The 26,397-nt window shown below is 44.6% G+C and overlaps 2 protein-coding genes across 13 annotated transcripts in view; one reads left to right on the top strand and one right to left on the bottom strand.

Moving 5' to 3' along the window:
* Window positions 1-2,444: 2,444 nt before the first annotated feature.
* On the bottom strand, window positions 2,445-3,023 carry POLR2L (RNA polymerase II, I and III subunit L). Its single transcript, XM_015863765.2, has 2 exons — window positions 2,883-3,023; window positions 2,445-2,741 (listed from the first exon to the last, which is right to left on the bottom strand). The coding sequence occupies exons 1-2, from the start codon at window positions 2,975-2,977 to the stop codon at window positions 2,633-2,635; spliced, it is 204 nt and encodes a 67-aa protein (XP_015719251.1). The 5' UTR covers window positions 2,978-3,023; the 3' UTR covers window positions 2,445-2,632.
* A 145-nt stretch (window positions 3,024-3,168) lies between these two features.
* TSPAN4 (tetraspanin 4) overlaps window positions 3,169-26,397 on the top strand; it is a 380,904-nt gene continuing 357,675 nt past the window's right edge. For 4 of the 12 annotated variants that reach the window (XM_085548323.1, XM_015863759.3, XM_015863761.3 and 1 more), the window contains exon 1: window positions 3,174-3,401. The gene's annotated coding sequence lies outside the window, so the exon portion shown is untranslated. Of the gene's footprint in view, window positions 3,785-26,397 lie in introns of all 12 variants that reach the window. The other 8 variants (XM_085548324.1, XM_015863754.3, XM_085548322.1 and 5 more) reach the window with 5 other exon arrangements.

Genomic DNA, 26,397 nt, shown 5'->3' with positions numbered 1-26,397 from the left:
CTCCAACAGCTTTTCTTAGAAGAACATAATAAAACAAATTAATCTTGGACTCTAGGTGGTCGGAGGCACTGCATGCTATCAGGCCATTTGAAGTCCCACTGAAATTAATGAGAAGACTCCCACAGGCTTCAGTGGGCAACACATCAAACCATGTAGCACAGCAAAGCCAACATGCCTCTGGTCCCTGGTTTCAAATCTCTCCATTGTGCTGTTCCTGTTGAAGAATTAAAAATGCTTTCTTGCTGGTGAGTGAAGCTGAATAAGAACTGGATCTGAAAACAAAACCACTATGTAAACAACAAAGCAAACATGCTGGAAATTAATTTGGAAATTAAAGCTGTGCTCATCATCTGGGAGGTCAAAGCCAGGAGGGAACAATGTTATTTTGAAGATGTTTCATCCGAGCATTGGCAGGAGTAAGAAAATCTTTCTGTCTAACTAAAGCTCATATTCTGCTCAGGGAAGGGGCTGAGTACGAGTGCTAGTTGGGTTCAGTATTGAAAGTAGAAAACACTTGGAATTGGGCTGCAGTTTTGGAGGCAAATAGACTGTGGTGGTTTCCTTCTCCCTTTCTGTGGAGGTTGCCTTCTCTTGTCTGGAACTATTAGCAGGAAAAGAGGCAGCTTGTGGTTTAGATCCTTGTGGTTTGTTACCAATTAAACATAGACTTGCAGCTACATGGCAAGTTAGGCATCTCTATGGAAACTTACAGCTTCAGGGTTGTGCATTGACTGTAATGATGATTTTCAGGTCTAGTTTCTAAACAAGCAAAGGTGAAAGCTGAGATTTATAGAAATCCAATGAAAAATTCACTTATTTTTTAATCAGGTTTTAAGTTCTACTTCTGCTCCTGACCATCTCAATGACAAAACTCCTGAGAAAACCTTTAATACAGACACGATGAAGCAGCTGCTCAGCCGCGTTACAGAAATGGCTTTTTGGCCAGTATTATGCTTAGAAAAGGTGCGATGCAGGCAGGTTGTTGTTTGCTGCTTGGAGGAATACTAATGCTTGCTGTGACTTAGTCCTGCTACTCGCTGCCGTTTGCTGCTCCTTGTGTAACAGCTGGTTAATACAGCGATAGCAGAGTGGGCGTTGTTGGCGCCCACAGCATCACTTTCTCTGTCTGAGAAACAGTAATATGAGCAACCAAGCTGGCTTTTCTTGTTCCTTAGAAACTGTGGATGAAGCCTGCTTTGTTTTTGCAAATTGCTTCTTCGTTATAACATTTAAGAGACGCAGCTTTTCTTATCAAGTAACTTAACCTTGTGCTGGTATCTGTTTTGCTTTCAGAGTGAGAAACTAAGTTCTGTTGGCTCTCTGATCCTTTGGTGCTGATGCCTGGCCGCCTCAGTTGGAGGCAGCGGTCTGGGCTGCTGTGCTGTTTCAGTACCACTCAGTGGACAAATGCAGGGGAGCTGATCCTGGCATTTGGAGCTTTCTGTGAGCAAGTTTACATGCATCTCCACGTAATGCTCTGCTGTAACATGGAAAGGTCCTACAGGATTTTAGCTGGAAAAAGTCATCTTATATTTCATAGTGTCCTTTTTTAAAGACATCCAGAAAGAGTTGTTATTAAGTGAATTTTGCTGGGTAATATGGCAGTCACACAGAACAAAAGCTATCCCGCAAACTGAAGGGAATACTAGAGTTGCTTAATTCTCTTTGCATTAGGCCTAAGTGTGTGGTTTTAGTGTCTTTGCAGAACTGCTGAATATGAGAAAACTTAGCCACTATCCCATTGTAATAAATGGAAAAGTTAGATCAAGTGTAGAGATTGGTAGGGTAATAGCTATAGCCAAAGGCTGGCTGTCCTCTAACTGTTCTTTCTGAGACAATCTCTTCTTGAGGTTTGAGCAGAGAAGTCTGATCCAGCAAGCAGTGGAAAGGTGGGTTGTTTTGGCCAAGCAGTCCCAGGCTGCACATATATCCTATATGAAGCCAATGAAATGACTGATAAGTGGGAAGCTTGCACTCATACCAGCTACAGAGCAGTGCAGGTGTTTGGCAAGTCTCTGATCCTGTTCACAGTAACATGCATAAATTCTCACATCCATTGCCTTCAGATGTATTTTACCTAAGTGAGGAGCACTGCTCCACCTGATTCACTGTTTTCTGTGATGGAGCTGTCAGTCTGCCCCAATTTTTAACAAAACTCTATAGGTTGCAGTGAAACAATGAGCTCTTCTAGTACTGCAACCTACTAAGAGTAATGCCTCATTCATAGCAAACAAACATCCTCTGTGCTGTTTCTGGAGCCGAGAACTTTGCTCTCTTTCTAACCCCCCTTGATTGCCCTAGCTTCAAACACTGTATTTCTAACCTCAAAATGACCAGTGTGAGGAAATAGCGAGATGAAAGCGTATGTTAAACTCTACCCAGCAACTCCAAAAAGGCCACAGGCAGAGGCTTCCTCTAGTTCAACATTTTACATAGACAAATGATTGTATTTCATAAAACACATTTATTTTTTACTGGCAAAAGCATCTAAAAGTTCACAAAAAGAAACCAATAACAACCTGTATGTATTGAATTAAAGAGAAACATCTACATATGTAAGCTGTAGCTGTGAAGTGGATGTCGGCCTTCATTTATCTCCTTGGGAGAAGCTGGTGGCTGGGTCAATCAACTCTCATTTCTCCAGCGGTGCGTAATTCAACAGCTTCTCAATCAGATCCACGTGTGCCAGGAGCATCCTGCGGCAGCAGTATCGCTTCAATCCGAGGGCATCCAGGGCATCTCTAGTAACCAATAACAACACGATTAAAAGGAATAAACACAAAACGAGTCACAACCGCTTGTAAGTGCTCCTAAGCAACGCAATGATTGCTCTGAGCTTAGTTTATAGCAAGGTATTAGCGTGTGCTGTTAATGACACCCACCCCTCGGTGTACTCCGCCTGCAGGAGCCCGAGATACGCCTCCCACTTGTTGCCCACGATCTTGCCGCACGTGAAGCATCGCACCGGGATGATCATGGTTCGCACAGCGCCGCTTCCTCCTGCAGCTGCCCCAGCGCAGCCCTACGGCCGCTCCCACTGCACCGGGGGGACACGGGCGGTGCGAGCCGTTCTTGCTCAGCCGGGAGGATGCAGAGCGGCGCTGGAGCTCCCCCGTTCCCGCACAGGACGGCGGATGGTAGCGGCCGCCCTACGGATCCTTGCGCGGCTCAATAGTGTTTGCGAGCGGGGCGGGCTGGTGATCGCGTTTCGCGTGCGCGGCGCGTGGTGGCAGCCGGGGCCGGCGGAGCGCAGAGCGGAGACACCGGCGGGGCGGGCTGAGCCGAGCCGAGGAGGCGCCGTGCCCTTCCCTCCCTCCTTCCTTCCTTCCTTCCGCGCTCTCACTTGTTGCTTTACACCCGGACTTCTGCAGAAGGCACTTCTTCATCGCGTCCTGCTCGAGGTACCGCAGCCGCGCGGGGTGGAAGCGCAACTGGTGGCTGCAGCCCGGCACCAGCCAGCGGGGCACGGCAGCGCTGTGGGACGGGGCAGCACGTCGCACTCCCCTCCCTTTTCCTCCCTTTTCTTTCCCTTCCCGGTGCGCGCACTGGTAGCGCCAGGCGCGGTCCGTCTCGCGGCTGTGTTGGCGTCCCCGCTTTGGGGCGGTTTGCTCCGTGTCCGCGCTCCCCTTTGGAAGGGGAAGGAGCCGGGCAGGGGCTGCGCTCCGTGAGCTGCGCTCGGCGCCGATGTGCGCGGCGTTGCCCGCTCATTTGGAAGAAGCCGGGCTGCGGAGCGCCGCCGTGGTCAGCGGGGTAAGCGAGGTTAGCGGTCCCGTGGCGGCGGCAGGTCAGTCGGGAGTTGCTGAACTCCGGGTCTGGGGGCTGTGAGGGATGATGTGGGGGGGTTCAGGGCTGCCCGCTGTAGCGTCCCTCGGTCTGTCGGCGAGCCGCGCGCAGCGAAAGCAAACGGGGCATAAGCCGTCCTTGAGGCGCTACCCCGCTCCCCGGAGGGTGGAGGCGGCCGTGGCACCGCGAGCGTCGCGTTGCAGCTTTACTGGCTGCCCCCAGCCGGGGAAGTTGGGCTGCAGCGGGGGATGCGTCGTGAAGCCGCGTGCGATCCTCCCGTGTGAGCGTCGCGCGGAGTGCTGCGCTATGCGATGCTTGTAACTTGAGGGCGGCACGTTGCTGTTCGGGACAGACTGGGTTAAAGCGTCACCCCGAGCGCTGTCGGTCCTTAGTGCCCTCTTGCTTCACGGTTGTCCTTGGGCAGAGCGGGGATGCACCCAAAATACTGTATTTTGCTGCCGGAGCATCTGCGAGTTGATACGGCGCGCGGCGCAGAGCCATTACTGTCAGGCGTATAAAGTCTTAATGCACAGCTTATGTTAATACGCCTTTCGTGCCTGTGTTTTGGACCGCTGGGTTGCTGACCCTCCGCGCAGACCTAACTTGAACTGTAGAGGAGCAAATAGTTTCGTTTTAACCGGCGAGGTTGTTTGAAGGCGGTTTTGCAAACGTTTCCTAATGAAAAGACAGCGATTTTTGCAGCCCCGGGGAGTGATTGCACTCAGCTGTGTGCAAGCAGCACGGCTTGGCTTGGAGGGTGGAGAAACCTCCTGCAGATTGTTATCGTTATTGTTGTTTCAGGCCAGTGGGAGCCAAACTCTCTTTTCTTTTTCTCCTTTGCTTTCTTTTCTTTTGGGGGAGGGAAGTTGAGAATTTGGAGACGATGCTTTGATGTGTTTTCAGCACCAGGGCTCCAAAGCAATTTTCTTGTTGAACTGTGCCGTGCAAGGCGTTTGTATTTGGAGACAGAAATTTGCTGATGGGAGGGAGAAAGGGTGGTGGTGGTGGTGGGGGGGTTATTGTTGATGTAGGCTGGATTCGTGCAGCTGCCCGGAGGAAGTGCTCTTGTTTAGCTCTTAAAAACGAAAGCGGGTTTTAACTTTCCCACCCAGTTCTCACATGCAACTTTGCATCTCTCTTGAAGGAAACTTTCCTCTGCTGTTTTCACAGCGTTTGAATTTGCCTTTTCTGGACATCCTGCTTTGTCTGCTGGAGATGATCTTAGTAATCTAATAGCTCTATTGTGGCTGCAGCTTGTTTGATCATAGATGTGAGATGTTTGATCTGTGACCTGAAGAGATTTCTACACGCTGATGACGTTCTTTGCCTGACTTCATGTATGGTCTGCTCAGTCTGAGCACTTGCCAAACCACAGAAGTCTGTTGGAGGCAGGGGAGATGTGTGCATGTGGCTGTTAATACTCCCAGGCAGTGTTTTAGGGGCTGTAGTTCACCCTGTTTAGGGTGTCATTTTCTGCTTCCTTGTCAGGAGTGAGCTTCAATCATTGCTGTGCTACCTTCCAAGTCTTCTTTTCAGGTGGGCTGCCAGCTGTTGCAATTTGGTACTTAGTCAAGTTAAGACTCTAAGCATCTTTCTGAAGAGGGATATAAACTGGAAGAATTGCAGGCTTATGTCTCCTTAGGCATCCTTCTGAAGAAGGAAAGGAATTGCAGGAGTTGGTAATCCCTCACAGGTCTCTCTTACAGTGTTTGTAAGTTCTCATTCCACTCTTGATCTCCTGCTGCTCGGAGCAAGCAGCAATCCTCAGAGCTCTGCTTCTTTGGGCTTTCAGTAGTCAGGGAGCCCATAGGGGTGTTCCTCAGCTGTAGCAGAAGAGGCTTGTCTACAGCTGATTGAGTTGAAATGCTTGGAGAACTGTAGGCTGGTTTTCTGATGTGCTTCTGGAACAGCTTCTGCCCTGTGAGGCTTTGTTGTGAGGCGCTGCAGTTACATCCTGCTTCTTGGTTAATGCAGTGCAGACCTTCTTCCGGCAATGCGAAAACCTTTGAAAGCCACTAGTATTCAGTCCTACCATTGCTGTCGGGCTGGGGCTTAGTATTAACTTTCTTTTGTTCCTTTAGTGAACTTAAAGCTGTAAAACGCGTCCGAGCACAATTGTTCCGCAGCACTCCTCACAGTGAGTACTGAAACTCCAAACTTGTGACTAAGTGGCGTATCCTTCTTCCTTTTCTCTCATCCTCAAAATGTGACAGGAAAATATTACTGCTTGTTTTAAATAAAAAAGCAAACAACAGAGAAAAAAATCCCCATTGAAACAGCCAAGTGCCCCGAGTGACCCAACTCATCTTAAAATACTCCTATGGTTCCAGCGACTTCCTGTTGCTCATGTTGGCAGGTTGTGTCTTTCCTGACCTTGTCGCTGTGGTTGGGGCTGTAGGCAGAAGTTGTGGGATCTGCACATTTGTGTTGGTGTGGTGAGAAGCCGTTGGCTGGTAGCTGAGGTTGTTGTTTTGTTTCATGGGTTGCTTTTGGTCAGGTTTAGGTGTGCGTTCTCTCTGGCCTGGAGACTTCACTGCTCTTTACCCGTGATCTGCATACAATATAGGTGATCCCCAGAACTGAACTCTTGGGTCTGTACGGGTCTGGTTTGCCAGATGCAGTTGTGTTCAAGGACAAAGGATTGCTTAAATCATAGACTTTTCAGAAGAAACTTTCAGTGACAGCGTTCTTATACTGCTGATCTTAACTTGCAGCTTTCTGGATATCTGTGGCTGATGTTGCCTTTGCAGGAGCGTAAAGCTGTGTTTCCCGTCTCTTCCTGAGGTCCTTTAGAGAAAGAATGTTCAATTTTCCCTTTGCCTGGCACCAGAATTACGTGTGTGGCTGCAGAAGTTGTTGGTATCACATCCAGTGTCGTGCGGCTCAGATCTCAATGAGCTGAAGAGGAAGAGCTTGCCTGAATGATGAAGTTGGATGTTCTTTAGTCAGGAGCTGAAATGTGACGCGGAGAACTTAACAGATAAACACTGAATAGCAGAGAGCCAAAAGGATAGTTAGAAAGCAAGGTGAAACTTGGCTTAGCTGGTGTTTTCTCAAGCACGTTCTCTGCTCCGAATCTATCACATCCAGACTTAGTGTTGAGATTTCTCTAGTCCTGGTTCACCACCCTGAGTTGTCATTCATCCTGTTGCACAAAGGAAAGTGGCTCCCTCTGGAGTTAGCTACTGCGGCTTTCAAAGGACTTCCCTTCTCTCCCGCTAAAGCTTCCAGCTCCAAGGAGCAAAGACAAATCAAGGCTCCAGCTTAGTTTTTCTTCTGGATTTTTGAGTGGGTGGCTCAGTGTCCCGCTGTGCTCTTTGTCCTTCTCCCATTGCCTTGATTGGATGTAGCTCCATAAGCGGTGGTGGGGAGGTGGAGGAGCCAAGTGGGAGAGGCAGGGCTGATGGAAGGAGAAAAGCCTTGCAGGCTCTGGCGAGCTTTGCATCGTTTAGTTGCCCCGTATGGTGTTTAAAAGCTGCTCAGGGCCCTGGATTTACTGAAACAAATACAGAAGCTGCTAAGCAAGTGGGAATGAAGAGAAACATCACTAAGCTGGGGATGTGACTTTGGCTTCGCAGTAATTCCAGACAAGCCTGATGCTGCTGATTTCATTAAAAGCAACATTCGGGGACTCAGAGAACGGTTTAATACTTACTATATATATATTTTTAAACATGCTGACCTTATCTGGTAAGCCTGTAATATTTGTTGCAATGAAGAGCAGCTGGTGCATAAATGCATATATAATATCAGTTGCCAACTCGGAAAGCTGTGCTGAGCCCGTGACTTGTTTGAAGTGGGGTTGCTATTAAAAGGCAGGTGGCAGGATGTTTATTTTACACCTTGTTAATTGCCTGTTTTTCCTGCTGTAATTGGCTTCCTAATGGGGGCAGAATGCACTTGGTTTTGCACACAAAGCTTCATTAGTGGCAACCGATGGAAGGATTTGGAAGGTGGGATTTGTATGAAACATCTATATTGTGTAACAGATGTCTCTGCTAAATAAAGTGTATGAGGAAGTCCCAAAGATGCATCCAAAAATGCAAATGCTTTTCTATAAATGATTTAAGGTGTCCTTGTGTTAGATATGAAGCTCGCTGCCTGTTACTTGTGAAGGGGGTGGAGACTTCAGCTTGTTAGTTTTGTAGGGCAGAGATTGTCCTGCTTTGCTGGACAGGAGTCAGGATGCTGGGATGGTGCCTCGTGCCTGGGACTCAGCACGCGTGGGTCTGTAGAGATATATGTAACAATCTTCATAGCTCCTGCTAACCAAATGGGAGGATGTGGTGAGCTGTGGTGGTGCTTAGTAGCTCTCTGAGATTTTTGGAGCTACCTTTTCTGCTTGTGTGTGTTAGTGCTGTATCAGGTGTGTTGTTTGCTCTGGGACCTTGGAGGCAGCAAATAGCCACGGAGGAGATGCATGGCTGGAGCATCTGCATGTCCAGAGTAATCCTGCTTGTGTCTGAAGGTGAGGGCTAAGGTGACCTGGCTGAGGATGAGAGCTCCACAAAGATGGTTCTTATTTTAATGATGACTTTAAAACAAACAAACAAAACTAGGTTAGGGCTGGTTTTATCTGTCAAGTTTGTTCTCAGCATGGTCACATCGTGGCAAAAGTGTAACGTTTGCCAGGCTTAGATTGATATATTTTATAAGAAAATGCCTTTATTACATGAATATATCACAGCCTAATTGACTGCATCTTGTTGTGGAGAGGTAATATCCCGAGGCAGCATTCTAATCAGGAAGATCACAGGAGCTGCCCATCAGCTCTGCTCTTCCATGCAAGCGTCCTCAGATGACAAAATAATCCCCTTTCTTGGGATAATTTTTTTCATTTCTGCAGAATCTTTTCTTCCAGACTAAAGGGTGGGCTGTGAAACCGATGTGAGGCCAGAGCGTGTCAAGCATTAATGTTTGAAGGGAGAAGCTCTGGGGTTTTGTTCTTGTGTGGGGAGAGCAATATGCACGTTCCTGATGAGCTCATGGGTGTCCTTTTCTTTGATGTACTTCCTTCCTGCCTTTGGCTGGGATGTTCTTTCTACAGGAGTATAAGAATGTTCTCTCCCATGAACACTTTACTTAAAGAGACTGCAGCAAACCAGTCCTCTTTTAGTAGGTTACTCTGGCATCAGTGGCTCCCTGAACTCTAATGAAAAGGAATGGGGAAGTTTCTAACTTACTTTTGAAGTCTCATTTACTGAGGCTCTCATAAGTGATGATGGCTGTACTGGAACAAAGAATAGAAGAGCAGGCTCTGCTGAGGGCAGTCTTTTGGGTATACTTATGTTAGGATGTAATTTTGCTGCTTGGGTCGTCCCCTCCATTGGTTTTCAAGCCAGTCTCTTATCTTGCAAGCCTGGTGGGAGTTGGAATAATTGATGGCCATGAGTCAGAGCAAGGATACATCTTTCCAAGTACCTTGTCTTGCTCTGTTACTGTTGCACCCTTGCCTTCAGCTGATGTTTTATGTAAGTTTGTAGCTGTAGTCTTGTTTCAGAATGGAGTATGGAAGGCAACACAGTTCTCATTAAAACCACTGAGCTGAGACTCGGCACCTCAGCCTGCTGTGGCTGGGTAAGTGCCGTGGGCAAGCTGGGTACCCTGAAGCAGCTCCTAAACTGCCTCTTCTATGAACTGCATTGTGGTGAATGATAACCATCTCCAAAAGTTCCCATTGGCAGAGCACGAGTCCTTCCAGCCTGCAGGGCTTCCAGTATGGGTGTCGAGAGGACAGGGGGGTCAGTGCAGAGAACACAGGGTTAGCGCTCAGGTGAGTGGGCTGCTGCACACCTATCATTGCTCTCTCCGCAGGAAACAATGTTGCTTTGTTTATTGAACCACTGTTTTTAGAATTAAAAACAGACAACTGTTTCATCAAATATTAAAAAGCACCGCTTTCGTCTCCCTCATCAGATTAACTGTGTCAGTTTGTGTGTCCTCGGGGTGGTGAAGCTGATCAGATTGGTGATTCTGGCAACTCAAGGATGCGTTAAAGTGACATGCTTCATCTCACAAGGGATGCCGAAGCTATCACGTTGCAGAACTGGGAACCGTAGGGGTCCTGCACTTTAACTGCGGATTCTCAAATGAAATCTTGCAGAAGCAATACAGTTTGCTGTTGTATGAGTGAATTTCTTTTTGTTAGGGTAATATTTTTTTGCAAGACATGTTAAGGTAATGTGGTGGTAGAAGCACGCACTGTGACTGCACTGCAGGAAGGAAAGAAATTACTGCGTATTCTGTATGAAAGGCCAAAGACTGTTATGTTCTAGTTGGTAAAGGGGGAAAAGCCTTTGCTTTGCGGTAGAATTCTTTATGAATATAGATTTTGAAACTGTTTTGCTTGCAGGTGGATTTTTTTCATTCAAGAGCTGGGTGCAGCACTTTAATCATGATGCTGCATCACTGGAATAGCAGAGTTGGGTAACAGAGGGTGTAGTTACTTTAGGACTAGAGGGATTAGAGAAGCCTTCAGCTTGCTGCAGAGGTGCCCTGAGGCCTGTGTGCTTCCCAGGCAGGGTGATGGAGCTGGGACTGAGCTGTGCAGAGGTAGCTTTCCATAGAGCTCTCGTTCTGTCTTGTCTCTGTCTTGCATCTCTAGCTTTTCTCAGCATGTGCGTAGCTCTTGTATATACTGCAACATACTGGAGCAAATAGTCACACAACTTCAATATACACTAGATGCATAAACTGATTTCTGAATGTCTGGGTTGCCTCTTCGAAACTAGTGAGTAATAGCACATGGTACACCTTACTGTTGCGTTCCCTCTGCGCACAGCTCAATTGCATACGTGGACAACCAGGAGTCTGTTCTGAAGGGCAGCAGTTCCTTTGTCTGATCTGATCCGCTGCTGTGCTTTGTGGTGGTGTGAGAGAACAGTGAAGTAAAGCCTTCAATCATATGACCTGATCAGAAAGGGTTGTCTTTAGTGATTGATAATTCTTCTCAGAACAGTAGGCTGTCTGAGCCATGTTCAGGGACTGATGGTTTTGGTGGGGCTTGTGTTCATCTTTGCTCTAAGTAAGGGAACAGCGAGATCAAGGTTGCAGTTTTGTTTGCAGCTTGCCTTCAAATTGCTGCCTAACCTACAATTGTACCTGTATGCATCCCTCTGTTCTCTCCAGATTGAAGAGAAGCGAATCTATAAAGCTACCTGGAGAGCAATTTGCCCATCTCCTTTAGGATGTTCTGAGTAATTTGAGGACAGATGCTCCTTTGCCCTCTGCCCTCTCAAATTATTTTGATTCCTTAAATTTACTCTCTCCAAAGTAGATGTAAAAACAAGAACACAAAGACATCTTTCAGCCTTATGTGTGTCCCTGCCCTGATGAGCATTAGGCTGAGTGAATGAATGTGTTCTCTTCCCTCCCTACCCAGCCTTGTCCTGCAGGCTGCTAATATGACCTTGTTGATCTGCTGCTCTTCTTCACTTCATTCATGATGTTTGCTATTCTCAGAAAGAAGAAGAGAAGCTCAATATTAAGAGAACCCTGTGTGTTGTGGAAAAAGAGCTTTTTTTCTTTTATGTTTGTATTGAGAGAAACCTGACAATGAACTTGCATGATTCCACTTGGCTCTGTAATAACTGAATTGTGCAGTGGTTTGGTGTGGCTGAATGCTGGCTGTGTGCAGCGTTACACAAAAGATTGCACTTGCCTGCAGCTTAATCAGAGGTATATCTGAATGTATTTGCATTTGTGCAAAGAAGGTGGATTTTTCTGCTCCTCTGTTAAGCTACGCATCCCCGGTGTGTGGGGTCAGTTTAATTAGATTGAGCATCCCCACTTTAAAATGCACGTTGAACAAACATGCTTTTTCTTCTGTCTTGTTCTGCTTTTGAATCTGTGGAACAAAATAGTGTGTGGGTGAAATTATGCCTCCCTCAAGCACATGTACAGCCACTTTGTGGAGGGAGGAAAGGCATGTGGAGCATGGAATAACTGTGGCTGCTCTGTGAAGGTATTTGCCTGCTTATGTAAAGCGGTGCCAGTTCAGTGCTCTCTTTCAAGCATTCCTGGCTTCACTTACAGTGGTAGAGGGCTCGGGCTGAGCTGCAGTGGCTCTTTTTGTGCTGCTGCTGCTGTTTTAGGCTTTCTGCCTTTGTCAGAGTGAATCAGGGCACCTGGAGGAAAGGCACTGCGAGATGACTGGGACTTCCTTCCTCTCCCTTGGAGAAGGGGTAGTAGGTTGCCTTTATCCTAAAAGGCAGGAACTGCTGAGAAGATCTTGCTTTGCTGCTAGAGGTCAAAAACACAAAGATGCACGTGATGCCAGCTCGAAAGTAGAGATGGAGATTTCTTCATCTGGATGCAGTGGTAGGCTCGCAAAGTGTTTGCTTTCTGAAAGTCCTTTGTGATCTCTTGCTGTTCTGCTGGGGTTTTGTTTGTTTGCTCTCTCTGTCAGTAAATGACCATTCAGCTTGGCAGTGCCCTGATGTTTAAGTTATGGCTAGAGCCAGTTTAGTGTGGACCCATTTAGCATTGTTTTTATTGCTTGCCTGCATTCTTGCTCTGCTGTGGGAGTGCCATTACAGTGCCTTTTGGGTGTCTGCTTTGTTGTGACTCCTAGGGCCTGAAAAGCTGTTTGGGGATTCCTCTGGGAGCCTAAGGGAGTTTCTGGAGAGAGTTCAGATTCTTGTAAGCTCCTGAGAAAGCTGTCATAAGCCTTGTGGCTGTTGGCTTAGAGCCACGTGCTTTATTTGTGGGACACACGATGAGCCATTGCTGGACAATAGAGGTTTCGGGTTCCTTTGTACTGTATTGTGAAAGGAGATCAGTTCTAGACCAAGACAGCATTGTTTTGGTCAGTGCAAGAATACACAGGATTCTCTGTATCAGAGATTTACAGTTTAATAAGCCTTGTTATTCTGGCTTCCTTGTTTTGTTTCAGTTTTTTTTTCTTTTCCTTAGGGCTTTTCCTCTGTGCAGCAAGTTTACCTGCTGGAGGCTCAGTCCCAGCAGTGTTTTATCCAAGGTTACTTTTGCACCCTGTGTCTTTTGACAACTGGAAAGCTCCGTTTACCATGCAAAGTGCTGGTTCTGATGGCAAGTGCTGTTGTGGAAGAGCCAGCTGTGCTTTGCTGCCATCTTAGCTTCTTGTCACAGAGAGGAAAATGGTTTCCAGGACCTCTTCCTAAGGTACTTCTTTAGTGTATGTGTCCATACAGCTCCATATGCACAGTGTATGCGTTAACCCTGCCTTTGGCTGTTGGTGACTGGCACTGTCAAGTGGGTTTTTATGTAAGTTATAACAGGTTCTGACCCTGCATATTTGCCCCGTATCCTCAAGGCAGTTGCCAGTTTGCATCCCCTTGTCTGCTTCTGGTGAAAGGGAAGAAGTCAGAACTGGTGTATTTGCCTCATGGAACACTCTCAAATTTCCTTTATGCTGCAGGCTTGGGACTTTGTCTTACATAGTGACAGAGAACACTTGTGAGATCCAAATTTGGAATAACTAGTGATGAAGTCTTCATTTTCCATGGGAAGGAGGTTCTTTGCCCTAACAACTTTCATTCTGCGGCTGTCTGTCTTGCTGCAATTGTTTTCTGTTTTTCATTTAGTACAGTTTTCCCTGAGTTCTAACTAATTAGTAAAACGAGTGGATTAAAGAGTTGTCCAGAACGGTGCTGAAATGTCAAGAATGTGCGTTCAAAGTCATTTCAAGTACTTAAATTTAAAATGAAGGGTGTTGCTGCACTGAAATTGTTTGATATGCCTTTCTGTTTGGGGCTTAAGCTGGGATGCAATCCAAACCAAACCGTACAAGATCCCTGGAGGGAAAAGTGCAATGCAAATTGGAGGTAGAAAAGTCAGTCTGAGCTTCGGTTTGGCTTTGTCTTTGCAGTCTTTGAATGTGTGCCAGCAATGGATGTACAGCAGTAAGACAAATATTTAGGTGCTGCTGTACAACTTATGGAAACTTCTCTTCAGTGACGTGCATTACAGATTTCATACTGGGCCTGAAAAATTGTGTTTCCATCGGAACCCACATTACTTAATTTCAGCACAGTGTTCTGACAATCCTGAAACATGTCTGTGTTTGCTTGCACAGAGCTGCTTGGATGCAGGTCTTGCTTCTGTCCATTTCTTTTTCCTTGGCTTGCCTCCTTTAGATATAATAGTGAGTCCCAGAAAAATCCTTTCCAATATGATACTGTTGCAACTGATACAGTGGTGACTTTAGCAGTTACTGAAATAGTGTTTCTTTCTGTTTTATCCTGTAATTTTATTTTGTTTATTTATTTATTTTAAGGCTTGCATGTATTTTCATTATATTAGGGCTAAACATTTGGACAGCTGTATGTGTATCACCAAACAAGTCAGGTTGTATGAACCCGGGTTGGAAGAGCTGGAGATGGGGCTTGGGGAAAAGAAACACTTCTGAAATGTGATGTCTTAAACTGTTGGAGTGTGATGTGGGATACTTTTTTGTCTGCAGGGTCAGAGGGGGCTGCTTGTATCTGAGGAGCTGGGGAGGGAATAAGTCAGAACATATAGAAGGAGCCAGGGTGGTATTCAGCAGTGCCTTCTAAGAGAGAGTAGCATGTGTTATGGGCATGCTGCGTTATGAGTCTATGATGTACACATGTAAAATTACCTTCCATGGTGTCGTGCAGCTGCAGAGTGTGTCAGACTGACTCTCCCTCCCAGCTTATGCCAATGGAGACAAGTCATCCCATCACAGCTTGTGAGGAAAGCAGCATTCTGTAACCCTGTGTATAAGGCCATCAGCAAAGTGTTGAAAACAAAGCCAGCCATTCCTGCAATGTTGGATGCTGCCTCTATGCAGGTCAGAGCCGTCTGCACAGGGAGGCTATGAAGCTGTCACTTGTACAACTTAAACACAGTAACTGGAAGAGGCTCTTCTCCAAACTGCGGACAGTATGGGTGTTTTTTTTTGTTTTTCTCACCACCTCCCTTTTCCTGTCCCCTTCACTCTCAATTACTCAAGAGCCATTTGCTGTTAGGCAGTCCTAACAGGCTTCACTTTCTATTAAGTTGGATAGGTAGGATTCTGGATGCCACCTTATGCTTAAGAGATGACCTCAGGCATTCCAGGCTCTCTCATTGCACAGTGGAGTTCTGTCAGTGGTCAGCCTTGCCTATTTACTGTTGTTTTTTCTTTCCCTGAGGTTTACACAGCTGCTTTGGTTGTACTCTTTCACTCACTTCCTGTATGAGTTCAGTGAGTGCATTAGGGTAAGGGGACTGGGATGTGAAATCAACTCATGCGGTTATACTGTTTTCTTTATCATCAGTATGCCATGATCTGCTTGTAGTCTTGGACACCCACTGGTTGTAAGAAAGCTCCACCTGTATTTAGAGCAAACTTTTTCTTTAAAATAGGGCTTATTTTACAGGATGTGAGAAGCAAAGGAGAAAGGGAGTCGCCTAGCAAGGCAGTGAAAAGAGCTGTGGCTTGAATCCAGGCCCTTTGGTTCTTTTGCTGCATTGCATCCACTTGGCTAACCTGTCTCCTGTTCAGTACCTTTGTTTCCTCTGACTTGGTAGTTGGATGAACACGAAAAAGTCGGTGTAGTGTTTCTGGGTTACTGGTATCTGCATTTCTAAGCTTTTTGGCAGTGAGTGAACCTATCCTTAAGTCTCTGAGGAGGATGGTCAGGAGAATGGTCAACTGTTTGTGAACTTGGGCTCTTGTTTTCATGTTGGTTTCCTGATCTTTGTCCCAACTACAGTATTTCAAAAGAGCAGAGTCTCCTTAAAATGGCAGTTCAATCTGAGATTAAGCAAAATTTTCTTTGCTGGAACTTGGCTGAAGGCTGCATTTATCTTTGTTTACAATCCATGCCACATGCACCAAGTTTGTTCTGCTGTTTTCCAGAAGGAGCCACAAAGAAGCTTTAAATCTGCGTTTCTGTGTCCCTCTGGAGATTATTGTGCTTTCACCATTTTACTTTCATCTGGATTGAGCATTGCTATTCAGATTTAACAACAGCGCAGGCCAAGTAAGGGAGCATAATGTTGATCCTGCTTAGTTGGCCGTGTCTAATCCAGCTGTTCCTAATATACTTTGGCTTGAATTCATGCCACTTAATTGAAAGGTCTAAAATAAGAGCTAGAGGGATGTTTGTCTGGATGGTGACTTGCATGTTGGTAGGTAGAGATGTCCTTCTCTCTCTACTGACCATAGAGGAAGCTGAGCGTTGTGATCTATCTGTATTGGGTATTTTACATGAGTGCCTGAAGCTGAGTCAGGTGGAGTTAAGCCAAGTGTTGGAGAGCGCAAGCAAAGCATGGGAGATCCATTGTGTGTGTCACCTCTTGCAGCTTTGTTGCTACTTGGGTTAGAAGAAATTCTGCTTATGATTTTGTGGGGCTGCTGAAGGTTTGTTTCCACTTGGATCTGTTTCCTTGCTCTGCATATTTTTGTAGTAGAAAGTCTTCACTATGCTGACAGTAATGTGAAGGGTGATGTCTCATTTCGATTCTGTAGATGCATCTTGTCTAGCTTTTGTAGATCGTGAAGTCTCCTTCAAGCCAGGAAGCCTTGATGCTGCTGCTGGCAATGCTTGCTCTTGTCTCACACTGCAGGTGATGGTTACCCAGACTCAGCCAGAGATATCAAATAAGGCAAAGTCTCGCCTTCAGGGACTTCATGAGTGGTCAGAGCTTAGGAAGAGCCAGAGGATGTTGGTTATGTCTATGAGTACAAGATCAAGCTTCAGATTTCTGTTTTCTCTGAACTTTCGTGCCACTTGTCTTTGATTCAGAGCTGGGTCTCTCAGTAGACCTTCATTCCTACCCCTTGTCTGAGAGCGAGATGAGTAGGCATCATGTCGATCTGGGTTTGTTGTAAATAGATTAAATGAGGACTCTCTCCCTAACCTTCCCATCAATTATGTGGGCTTGTGATGTACAGTTCAACCACTGGGTGTCTCTGGGCTATGCAAAGCTCCAGGCAAGATCTAGTCCCTAGAAAGCTGTTGCTCTGGTTATGTTTGTTTGAGGCTGCAGTTCAGTATTTGCTTTGAAGGACCTTTTATTTCCTTATTGATTGACCACTTAAAATGTGACTTCCCCACCCTTGAAAATGGAGCGGAGTTGCCCTGTGCGTGGTAAGGTAGCACAAGGTTTTGGATAGTCCTGCCTTGCCCTATTCAAATGGAAGCAAACACCCCAGCCTGCCTTCACTTCTCTGTTTCTGTGCACCATACTTTTGTCATTGCACTAAGCCGTGCAGAAGGTCTGGGGAGGCAAATGTTAGCACAGCAGCCTTGCTACCTTTCTGTAATTGATTGGCTTTTTTCTTTTTCCTTTAGCAGTGACAAGCTTACTCTTGCGTTTAAGTTCAAGTAGATAATTAATCTGTCTGTCAACATGGCTTTGCTAGCCACAGTATTTTCTTCAATTCCGTGGAAAGAGTTACCTTTTCATTGTGACGCTGGAAGGGTAAAAGGCAGACTATTCTCTGCTTTAGAAATGCCATGATAGAAGGTAAAGCTTTCATTAAACGTGCCTGTCTGAATTCATATGCTTAAGTAGCTGAACTGCTGCTAATGTCTTTTGAAAGAGAAGGAAAGAACACCCCTGTAATAGCCAGCACTCTGATTGGATGGTTAATCAGTAGTGTTTTCTGTATTGCTTGGGTGGGGGGTGGGATTGAATCAATTCATTTATGCTGAAGAAAAAAAAACAAGCCTCACAACGAAACGTGAATGTTTGTCTATTGCTGTGTGGTACTTCTCCCTTTCTTTCCTGCCCCTTCATCTTGCAGTCAGGGTAGCTGACATCTCAGTGGTTTGCAGGTGATGCTATCCATGTTGTAACTTTCCTAGTTATTGACTTGCCTGATGGAAGACTTGTGGTGGTGGAACAGCTCATTTGTAGCAGGAACTCTTTCCTTCCAACTGTGCTTTGCCTGGGTACCTGGTTATTCCAACTGGTGTTTTGTTTTATGGTGCGTAAAGAGGTGAGATGGGATTTTGCAGATCTTGACCAGGGATCTGAGCCTGCCTTTTCTGTGGTAGTATTATTTTGTTTTGGTAGTGGTCATAGTATTACTCAATGCGTTCCTGAGGGGTGTCAGAACCTGAGATTAATTGGCTTCTGGCACTAATTGTACTGAGTGAAGGTGGATGCATTATATTCAAGACTGAATAATGATGGGGTTTATTTTGTGAGTTTGTTTGGTGGCAGGTAGCACTCAGCTACTGCAGCTGGTGGGGAAAAACACTGCAAATAACTCAAAGTAATAACTTGTTGTACAGTATGCATACAGTTCTGTGGGAGCTGAGAATTATTTCTGCGTAGAGGTAAAATAATTCCCCTCAGCTTCTTGGTGATGGGTGTGTAGAACTGACTACAGGTCTAGGCTTGCAGTAACTCAGACTGGAGCTTGGTTCATAAATTCAGCACTTTTCTGTGGCGTGTGGACAGGTGTCATGTTCATTGCTGCCAACGCCAGATATTCATTACATCCTCAGTTACAGGTTGATATGGAGCCATAGTGACTAGCTTGGATGAAATATCTGGCTCTGGGTACGTGGGAGGAATTCTTCTGTACTTAATCCAGACTATTCTGTACTAAGACAGAGGTTCTTAGGTTGCAGAGTGAGACAAGAAGCTGGGAATTGTGACAGTGCTGTCACCTCTGTGCTGTAGAGTGAGAAGAGAATGCCTGGCTTAATGAGACAGAGAGCTCAGGAGTTCGGAAACAATGGGGGTTGAAACTACTACTGTAACTACTGTACTGCATTTACAAAAGGACATTTTACAAAGCTGTTCCCCACTTTCGTTACTTAACCACATGCAAGCACTAATTTGAGTTACGAGACCTGATGTTGGTTTCTGTTTATTCCTCCTCCATTTTCAGTCTGTAAAGGTTATCTCATTTCTTTGGAGACAGAAGCTTACGTTTTACTGGCACCAACCCATGTGGCTGTCTGCAGCTGTAATCAGGAAGGGAGGGTTGTGCTGCTCGATGTTCTTGTCACCAGTGGGTTTCAAATAAAGGACTAGTTTGGCAGCTGAAGACGCAGCATAAATTTGTTTGTTTAGGTAGTTGAAAATACCACAGCGTGAAAAAGAATGCATTTGAAAACAGTAACAACACTCCTTGTATCACCTGCCACATCTGTGGTACCGGGAGAGGAACTGAGTGAGATGGATCTGTTTGGTTGTAATACAGATTAGCAGCCTCCACCGAGGGGGTGGGAGAGAGGGGAATGGAGAAAGTTAATTTTCAAGATACTGAGAATACAGTTCATTACTTATTCTGCTATACTCTATGTTCCTATTCAGCAAAGGGCTGAATAGGCATTTTCAAGTCAAGCGTTTAGAGGTACGTTTCCAAAGGTCTTCTAGTCTCTAGAGGTACTAAAAGCAGCAGTTCAAAAGGCTTTTATGATGTATATTATAGATACCCTGTACCTACAGAATCCATGGAGAGTTTCCTCCTAGGTCCTTTCTATTCTCGTTCTTTGATCACCTTGACTCTGAGCCTTGCCTTGCATCTGTCTCACTTAGCAAGGCGGAGTAGCATGTGTCAAACAAAGTATTTTTCTGAGTTGAGTTCTTTATGATGGAAAAAGATCAAGGGGGGAGAGAAAAGACCATGGGAAGCAGTGACCAGAATATGGTTGTTATTAAGCCCAAGTGACTGTGTAAGTACACAGATGAACAAGGATGCCAGCTGTGCCAGCAGCCCAGCCCACTGGAGTCTGATGGCAAGATTACTCATGTGTTCAGCAGCTCAGAAGTTTGCTCTGGGCTGGAAGAGGCAGACTCATGGGGCTGCTTCACTTTATGGAGATACTGAGCATGAAATACACAGTAGAGATTTGAAGGTGCTAGTGATTAACTAAACGAGAACTTGAATGGCAAAATGATCCTTTTATGCTTCTTAGGCTTGGCAGAAGGAGAGGTGTCAGGGTGATGCTGCAGTATGTTTCAGAGCTGTGGGAGTTTGTGGCAGAGTGGAGCAGGTGTGAGCACTCCAGATCATGACTAAGTGATGTCTCGTCTGATGAAGAGGGCTGTTTTATTCCTTTCCCTTCAATGTTTTCTTCCAAATCTAATTTGCCTCAATTATGTATTTTCTCTCTTATTTACAGTTACTGATAGCTTGCAGTTTCATGTCAACCTGTTTCTGTTGCAGTCTGGAAGGTGAAAGAATTAATCTCTGCTGACTGGGAGACCTTGTAGCATTATTGCACTCTGCAAGGAGATAAAGGTTCTGACTTCAGGCACACGTACTCTGAATGGTGGAAGGTGGGCTGGATATGTTGCTAGCTATATCCCTGGGGCTGGGAGCAGCCTGTGTCTCCCAAGCACTTAGTTCAGCCTCCCAGTTATTGGTGTATATCCAGCCTTGTTTGGCACTCAGCTCTGACCTGACCTGTTGATTTTTGATCTTCAATACTATATATATTTTTTTGTTTTAACTAATGCTCTCTGGAAACATCTGTTGTGTCATGGTTATTCAGTATGCAAAGAAATGAATTGAAAAAAAGGGAGCAAGTTCCTTGCAGAAGCCGGAGTTCTGCTCTTAATACTTGAGGGTACTTCATGGGCTGATGGGAAGTTGGGATGAGAAAGGTTTCCAGAACTGCTGGGCTGCAAGTGTTTTTGATGTTTATTTTTTTAAATGAAGCACTTCAGTATTGAATTCTCATACAGAAGGGCTACTTATGTAGCTGAAGTCTATTTTTCTTCTTATGCCACTTAATTAGTCGGGGAAAAACAGAAAGAAGTACAGTGAGAATGACCTCATAATGGATTTTTCCTGCCCTTTTGACTTGCAGATGCTTTAGAAAGGTGACAGCCGTACATTTCTTCATCCATGTTGATTTACTAAACGCTTTTTCAGTAGAAATGCCTCACTGCTGCTTTATTTCTGAAGCAGATCAGCACGTTGGGAAATAGTCAGTCCAGGCCAGATACTCCTCTATTTTTCTTATGGCTGAGGTTTTCTCCTGCCTCTCAAAGGTGTACATGTTTGTAGGTGTAGATGGGAGTGAGAATTAATTTCTGCAAAGAAAAAAGAAAAATCTCCCAAAAAAACCAAACTTGTAACTATACTAGATGAAGCTTTTAATTCTAATACTGTACCCCACTGCTGTGTATATGCGTGTACAAATATTTTTCCTACTAACTTTAATCTCTGGATAATTAGGTTAGTGTATATGTGTTCTTTTTCTAGTCACAGTGCATACAGAGATTGTCAGTGTTTGCCTTAAAGTTCTTTCTTGCAGAGTTCTCTGTGCAGAGCCCAAGCAGTGTGTCTAGTCAGCAGGCAGGTTGTTATCTATTAGCACCGGCATCTTTGTGGTCATTAAGGCATTGCCCAATGCTGTGAGTAAAACACTGGACTGAAGACCAAAGATTTATCTTTATTAAGCCTGACTTGAAAGTATTGCACCCGCTTGCTTCTGATCTGATTTTGTCTTGTTAATGTGCTTCACTAACAAGTGCTTGTATGTCATAATGATCAGAATAACTCAGATGCCAATGAGCTAGAGAACAATGAAAACATACAACTTGATGCAGCTTCCTTTGGGACGCTTTCAAGCAAGCATTTAGGAAGAGATACCCAGCCTTTTGCATTTGGGAGGTGATACTAATGGGAATTAGGACAAAATTTACTTGGTTTCAGATCACATCATGTTGCTTTCTGTGGAGCACCTTTTATCTTCCAACTGCGTAGCTGTGGAGTCCTGGCCTTTTGCAACAAATGCTGTGTGAATTAGATGATGTGTTTGTATGTGTGTGCATTGATGCTGAAGAGTTCATTAGGAGTGTGTTTTGGAGACTAATTCTATTGATTGTCTAAGTGGTGCTCATCTGGTCTGTGTGTGTGTGAAGGACTCAACAAGGGGAAAGAAAGTGCTGTGAACAAGCAGAGTGCAGAGTAAGAGGGAATGCTTTCCACTCTTGCAAACTTAGAAAAAAGGCCTTGACCACAGCGAGATCAAGATCCTGGTAGGAGGGAGGGAACGGGGCAAGATAGAAATATCCCAGACTTGAAACTAAGTAAAGCTCCCTGAAGCTAAGCAGGGTTTTGGTTATATATTGATAAGAAGCGCCCAGCAAACACTGTGCTAAAAGCTAAACTGGCAAAACTTTTAACCTACTGGAATGTTTTCTTCTCATTAACATCTTCATGCCTGTGATTAGTTCATCTTCTTGGGAACAATTTTTGCTCTACTTTGTCAGGAAAACCTGCTTGGGATTTGGGAAGAAAGTAGTGCTTTCTTGGGTGCATGCGAAAAATGCTACAGCCTATGGCTATTGCATGTCGACTTACGTAGTGTAGAAAAGAAATCCTGCTTTATATGTTGGGTGTGTTGAATGATAGGTCAAAATATTTTTCTTGCATTGTGATGTCAGTCAGTCGATGTGGCTGTTTAACAAGTGGATCACATAGTTATTTTTTTAATACGGTAAGAGTTAGTAGATCTCACCTGTGAGTCAGTCTGCTAATGTATGCAGATCTGTCCTGATTCATGCATCGGAAGGGAATGATGTATTTTTTTTTTTCCTACTGGGAATTTGCATTTGTTATAAACTACAATAGACATAGCAGCGCTTCTGAAGAAAGGCAATCTATTTTTATTAGAAGAAATGTGAATTGGATGTCTTGTACGAAACTTTTGAAGTGTGCCGTACAGAACATGTGTCATTCTTTGTCCTCACTTCAGTATGAATCAGCATAGAAATCCTGCTTTTAAGCATATGCCTGTATTATTGCTATCAGTCTCTCTGTTCAGGAGTTCAGACTGCAGTAAGGGGCCAGCTCACCTCCTTTACCCTTGAGAGGAAATGCATAGTGAAGAAATGGCGAAAAAAAACCCACCTTCATTCTTGTGTCTGAATATTCTTTCATCACACGCCGTTGTTCTTAAAAGTGTTCTATGTAATCACTGAAAGTCTTGCTAGAGTTTAGTTTTCACCATTTGGAATATTGAGAAATAACTGAGCAGGCTTGCAGAGAGCTGCTGTTCTCTCAGTGCCAGATCTCTTGCTTGCAGGTGAGGAAAACTTGAATGTCTTCCCAACACAGCTTTCACTGTCCACATGTCCATCGCATGAGATGTCTTGGATGAAACCTGTTTTTCCTTCATGCGGTCCTGTAGCTCTTTTCTTTTTGGTTTCAGTCTTGTATTGACGATAGTATGATTACATCTTTAAGCTGAAAGTTGCCTTAGGGAAATACCTGTAAACTAGTCCACTGATAACGCAGTAGGTTTTACAACCTGCATTTTGTTTTGTTTGTGGGCTTAATGTCTGTTTGCAATCATTTTTGATTTTTGGGATAGCAGTAATACTGATCTCAGTCTACCATGCCTCTTTTGATCTTAATGCATCTAGCAAAATAAGAAATAAATAAAACTCTGCCTGGGCAACTGTGTGCGGTGAGGTTCCTGAGCATCAAACTTGTGCTTGTTGTGCTCAGTTGGGCCTTGAGATGACGTCAAGAAGATGCTTCATAAAGCTGAAAAATATAGTACTGCTGAGTTGGGCCATGAAGGATCTTGTGGAGGTAATGAAGGACTGTTGGATGATTTAACTGCCCTTTGGCAAAAGAGCAGCACTCTGTGCTCAAAGACTACCAGAAGATTAAGCTTTCACTGCCGCTGGATTTTAAGGAGACAGGCAAGGTATCCCTTTAAAAAAAAAAGTTCAACAACATGAAGGAGAAAACAACCGGCCCTTCCCTAACCTGTTTAGAGGGTGATCGTTTCAAATCTTACATTTAAAAAGTGACCAAGAATTATTTAAGGACACAATCTCTGATCTGTAGATGTTCTTATTAAGTAGAATTTTCACGTCGTTTGTTTTCTTTCTAGTTGTCTCCTTTCGGTACGGACAGAGGGAGGTTAAACTGGCAGCTGTAGGAACTTGGACAGAAGTGGCATTTCAAGTAAATTTTGCCCACGAGAATGGCTAACAGCTCTGTTCTGCTTTGCTAGGAGATAATGGGACTGTCACAATGTTAGCATCTACTGCCATTTGTTTTCATTGTTTAATGTGCATGGTCACTGAAGCTCATAATTAGAAAATAAGTTCCTTTTAGGAAATATGCCTTATGAAGCAGAGCTCAGAATTAGTATTCATTATGAATGCCACTGTGTATGCGACTTAAACAAGTATGAGCACCTAACCATTGTTTGCTTTCTTTTCTTTGCAATTATTGTATTATTCCCCTTGTGGCCCTTTAAAATGTTGGCCTGGTTTTGACTTCTGTAGATAATTGTCTAATATAATACATTGGGAAGGGAAGCTAACCACAGAGTTAATTTTGTTCTCTGAAGTGTTCGGCTTCTTAGGCTGATCTATCTTTAAAGACTTGGTTTCTTGCTGTAATGACTAAACCATTGGGGATTATTGCATACACAGAAATGAAAACATTAACTTGTTTATTCTTTCTGATTAATCTCCTGTGTAAAGATGGATTTCAGAATATGGAGTTTTAGTGGCTTTCTTCCATCCACTTCTGTATAGCATGCAGTAGCTCTAATTTGTGCTTTGGTCAACAGTTCTGTAGGCTGGACCATTTGGTAGTCTGGTCTGTGTGCCTCTCTGTCATCTTTCTAGTTTTGCATCTGTGGACTTCAACTCTGCTGGGAATTCTCTTGGCACTAACATTCAGATGTACTGTCTTTGATGCAGCTTGGCACTTTTGATGAGACCCAAAGGTATCCCATGGGGAAAACGCTGACAGAGAAGAACTTTGGGATGCCTATAGCAGGGCTGTTAGTAGCCCAGTTCCTCTCATTTCCATTTAATGGCACAGTACCAGGCTTGTTCTAAGCCTTTGCTTGTTGATTAATTTGTTCTTTTCTGTTCTTGAACTGGAAACTAATTGAATGCTTGTGAAAGATGCCAGATTAAACTCTGTTTTTGCCTAGAGTGCCAGTGAAAATGCATTTCTCTCCTGTGCTTCCTTAGGAAACCACGCTTGAAAAAACAAAACAAAAACCAGCCTTATGTGATGTTATGTGTGAGGCTGACAGGCACGTGCAGATAGTTGCCCTGTGCTGATAATGCTTGGATCTGTTAGCTGATTTGAATCCCACCTTTCCAGCCAGAAGCCATTCTTGTGTTCTTTAGCCTTGAAAATCAGTGACCTCCCAGCACAGAATGGGCTGACTGTATTGCACTGCTGTGAGTGTCCCTGTCTGCTCTGGAGGCATTCAAAATAATGGTTCTACTTCAGACAAATGAGCAGCACGTTCTGCGAATGGTGCTGTATGTGGTATGATACCCCCCCATCCCATCCCTTCCTCCACTTCTCAGAATACAGTCCTAGCTATAGGGGAGAGACCTGGGACTGCAGTTACGTGGAACTCTTGAACAACATGTTTGTCAGCTTTTTTTCTTTTCACCATTCTGTGCTGAAAATGATTAATTCAAAATGGTGGTCTGGCCTATAAGGGGGAAACCAGCATTTTCTTGTTCCAAACTCACACCTTGATCAGTCTGCCTGCCTTAGACAATGAAGGAAGTTATTTTGGTTAGCGACAATGGCTACATTTTAGTGAATAATCTCTTCTCCTTTGAGATAAGAGAATATTTGCTCATCATCACCACATGCGCAAACGATATTGCCTCCTCTCCCTCCCCCCCAACTGTAACCCTCTTTGCCTCCTTAGGGGGTACAGGAAGATGGTTTTGCTTTTGGAATCTGGCTGAATTAGAGATATATTGTAATCCATTAAATATGAAGCAGATTTTCTTGTGACATCCCATTTCTTTCCACTTCTCCCATTACTTGCTTGCTTTAACCTTTCTGGGAGGCAGTCTGGGCTATTGACTTTTTTGTTGTTGTTTAATGTAAAACAGCTTTTTTTTGTTTTTAAACCCAGATCTGTTTTAGAAATGCTTGAGAAGTGTCTGAAGTTCTTGTTTGCCTAAGGATTAAACTGGAATAAAAAGGGCAAGCACTGTCTTCTGGCTTTCTGAATAACGCTGATCTAACTCAGTACTTTGTCAGCATACATGAATTCTGCGTTGTTGAACCAGAGAAACCCACTTTCTATTTTGTGCAATTTTGTAACAGGGCAATGTAGGGGTACCCAAGAGATATGAGAAGAGGAAGGTGTTTCTTAGCATTGAGGAAGACTGCCTGTTGCTGCTCAGTTGTGGAGCTGTAGTTCACCAAGCTGTCAGGTTGTCCCCATGCTAATAAGAACTGTTTCTTCAGAAAGGCTCTTCTTAATAGTAGTGTTCCAGGCAAACATGCTTTATAATAAAACAGGAATGTTTAAGCAGCTGTACGGGTGTGTAGTGGATTGGGTGCTTCAGGGAGCAGGAGTGAGCTGCAGCAAAGGAAGAAAGGGCCTCAGCTTCACAGTGCAGTGTTGGTACCTGGTACCTGTGAAGGCCATGTCTGAATGAGATGTACATCTCTCATGAGCTGGTAAAATGGCTCTGGGCTCCAGCATTAGCAGCAGCAGTCGACTTCTAGTTCCTTGTCTGCATAGCTGACTACAGGGGACTCTGAATGAGGGTGAGGTAGGTGGCAGTGAAGCATGTAATATTTTCTGTTCCCCCTTCTCCTTTTCTCTTTCCTCATCTCTCAAAGAGGCTGCTACTTCAGAGGCTGTTCCCAGCCCTGCTGGGTAAGTGGAATGAAATAGAGCAGTAGAA

The sequence above is a fragment of the Coturnix japonica genome, chromosome 5, assembly GCF_054131305.1.
Source record: "Coturnix japonica strain WE chromosome 5, WE-NBRP24, whole genome shotgun sequence".
NCBI classification, from domain to species: Eukaryota; Metazoa; Chordata; class Aves; order Galliformes; family Phasianidae; genus Coturnix; species Coturnix japonica.
The sequence above is the reverse complement of the archived record's forward strand: the minus strand, read 5'-3'. Positions and strand labels throughout refer to the sequence as shown.